Source organism: Leuresthes tenuis, unplaced genomic scaffold, assembly GCF_036924035.1.
Source record: "Leuresthes tenuis unplaced genomic scaffold, fLeuTen1.0.hap1 SCAF_1, whole genome shotgun sequence".
NCBI lineage: Eukaryota > Metazoa > Chordata > Actinopteri > Atheriniformes > Atherinopsidae > Leuresthes > Leuresthes tenuis.
The window spans coordinates 31,652,695-31,655,605 of record NW_027325355.1 but is presented as its reverse complement, the minus strand read 5'-3'; the positions used below and the strand labels follow the sequence as shown (position 1 = coordinate 31,655,605).

The 2,911-nt window shown below is 39.1% G+C and overlaps 1 protein-coding gene across 1 annotated transcript; it reads left to right on the top strand.

The window, feature by feature from the left end:
* The first annotated feature begins 925 nt into the window (after positions 1 to 925).
* On the top strand, positions 926 to 2,492 carry LOC140291167 (uncharacterized). The gene is made up of 4 exons (XM_072379396.1): positions 926 to 1,258; positions 1,410 to 1,562; positions 1,941 to 2,033; positions 2,190 to 2,492. Exons 1-4 carry the CDS (start codon positions 926 to 928, stop codon positions 2,490 to 2,492), a joined length of 882 nt encoding a protein of 293 aa, XP_072235497.1.
* Positions 2,493 to 2,911: the final 419 nt, after the last annotated feature.

The following is a 2,911-nucleotide window of genomic DNA, read 5'->3' as shown; positions in this document are numbered from 1 at the left end:
TGATACTTTCTGCTGGGTCAAGCTCAGGTCTCCCTGAATTTGCCCAGATTGAAAAGATTATTGCAGCTGATGCAGAGATTCTGTTTGTATGCCACAAAATGACAGCATGGTACATTGAGCATTTGAGATCTTACCAACTACATTGCAATGATGTTACCTCTATGTATGTGGTTAAGATGTCAGAGTTAAATGATGTCCACCCATTGTCAGCATACAGGGTACAAGGAGAGCTTATGGTAACACTGAAACGATTTGTTATTTGCTAAATAACTGTCCATAATTTCTCTCCAGATGGCTGTGCAAGAGAAATTTACCATGAGGATTATTGTCACTGAGGGAGATATAAGAAAGTTGACAATGACAACACGACCAGACACACTTAAAGATTTAATTGACTGGCTCAAAGGCACTCTCCAAGCAAGTTACAGCTTTGACTTGCAATACCAAGATCCTGAATTTAACAATGAACTGTGTAACCTCACAGATCTGTCTGAGCTCCCTGAGAAACCAACTATCAAAATCATCCCAGTGGTTGAACTTGTACCAGTCCATGAAACATGTACTGACACAAGCAGCCTGGCAGACACGGATATCCTGTCCATCTCCTCTTCAGACAGAAGTTCTCAGTGGCCAGAGATATTTGAAATTTCCAGTTGATGTTGAATATAGACTACGTCAAGGTAACCTGCTGCATCTCAGGGATGCCACCTATCTGAAAGTGACAAAAGAACTGAAACATGACATCCTCACAAAATTGGCAGAGACAATGTATGCATTTAAAGCATACCCAACAAAGGAAGACTTTGAGACTGTTGCAAAAGCTTTAGTGCAAACACATCCATGCCTTAAATAAACAGGGTCACCCTCTGGTTGGGATGGATGGAAGAACAGTCTCAAGTTCAAGATGGGTAATTATAGAACCAAAATGCGCCAGTGCGGTCGACTTGATGTCACGGTCAATGGTGGTAAACGTGGAAGGCACTCTACAAGTGGTGACCCTCCCAACAAAGACATTAAGAAGCCAAGGAAATGGGAAATACATTTTCTGCCTGATTATCCTGAGGGGATGGAAAAACACAACCTGGAGGGAGCTCGTCAGGTTCTGGTCAATGAAATGATGAAGAAAAAGCCAAATGGGTCCCTGGTTAAGAAAGAGATGGATATGACATTTGCGCTTCGTAGAAAGGAAGTTGTCCAAGACAAGCCTGCCATCAGCCAGATGGTACAAAGATGGCCTGCTCTTTTCACAGAAAGTCAGGTTTGTATTCATGTTTTTGATACTTTTAATAAATGTTTTTATGTTTCAACAGTAATGTTGACCATTAAATAATTTCACCCATATGTTTTGTTGAGGGTGTCAGATAAGGTAATTTGACAATGTGCTTATATATTGTTTTACTGTGTTTCAGGTTTATTATGAGTTCAGCAGAGTAGTGGGGAAAAATCTCAGAGAAAACTTCTTTGATGTACTAGACCGTTTTTCTCCAAGTCTGATGGACCTCTTCAGGAACAAGAGAGGCCTTACTGGTCAACTTTTGGCTGAGCTTTTACATCGCACAAAGGTGAGTTGTCTACATTATCCCCATCTTGTGAAGTTTTTATTTGACCTCTGTTCCTTTCGTCTTTTTTTCTATTCTTTTTCCTCCTTTGGTCTGCTCTATTCTTCCCTCTTTTCTGTTAATTCATTTCTTACCTCTGCATCTTTTGAGCTCATACATTTACCTCATCTTCTGTCTCCTTTTCTACTTTTGTCCTTTCTCTGTTGCTCTGTTTTTTAATTCCTTGTATCCTTCTCTTTTTATTTCTTCCCTTTCATATTTCCATCCCTCATTCTCTTATCTTATCCTTTGTTTTTTCATTATGTCTTATAGACCAAATTATATTTTAAATAGACGTTAGTATCCTTATAACTGTTACTACTACTGTATTCAATGTCCCAGACAACTGAGCCAACAGACATTCGGTGTCTTTGCCTTCGAGGGCTGCCAGTCATCTTGGGAGATGATCCTTCTGCCTTCTTCAAAACATGCTCTGTAAGTAAATCAATTCGTTGAACATGTTTTTTCTTTCTTTCACTTTGTTTTCTTTGGGGAGAGGTTTATGTACACCTAAAGGCAGTTTGTGTGTACAACACAATACTATTTAACCGTTCTGATTGTCTTCTCTTTATTAATTTGTTTCTCCTTTAGGATGAAACTGTCCAGGACTCATACATTCAAACTCCAGTGGGACTCCTGTGTATTGATGAAGAAGGCCCACAGCTGAACCCATCCAAAGTGGGAATCATCTTGGAAGGACGTCTGGTGATGGATGACTTGGACAGTCTTCCTCAGGCCTTCTGCATCCTTTATGGACTGATTTACGCCTTGCACCTGGACTATCCCAAGTACATGAAAAATACTTTCACCTTTGTCCAGCAGGTGATGCTCAGCCTTGGTAAAAGTCAGTTGCCACCCAAGATTCAGTCTTTGAAAAACCAGCTCTCAGTGTAAAGTCGGTTTCTGACTGGTGCAGATATCAGGTGCTTGGTTGAAATGCTGCAATTTTGACATGTTGCTGCTCATGTTTATACTTTGTATATTATAGAGGGGCACTGATACTGTGGTTCGATTACGTTGAAAAAGATGTTAGAGCTGTTTGTTTTTGGAATTGTTAAAAAATATTATCGTGTCTCAGAAGAAGATTGTATATCCATCCACTTCTGGCTTTAAGAAGTGAGCAGTGGCAGTATTGTGAACTTGGATATTGTTAAGAACTTTTCTACTATAGATTGAAACTTATAATTCAGACCTTTTTGCACACTTTTTCTCCAAATAATTGAAATGTTATTTGTTGTGATGTTAGTGTGAACATATTTAATCATCCAAAGTTAAAACAGCTGACAGAGATTGTCATAAAATATTGTTTTAAT

Coding starts and splice junctions, on each gene's coding strand:
- LOC140291167 (XM_072379396.1), top strand. CDS start 926: ATGCGCCAGTGCGGTCGACTTGATGTCACGGTCAATGGTGGTAAACGT. Junction 1,259..1,409: donor CTCTTTTCACAGAAAGTCAG/GTTTGTATTCAT, acceptor ACTGTGTTTCAG/GTTTATTATGAGTTCAGCAG. Junction 1,563..1,940: donor AGCTTTTACATCGCACAAAG/GTGAGTTGTCTA, acceptor TCAATGTCCCAG/ACAACTGAGCCAACAGACAT.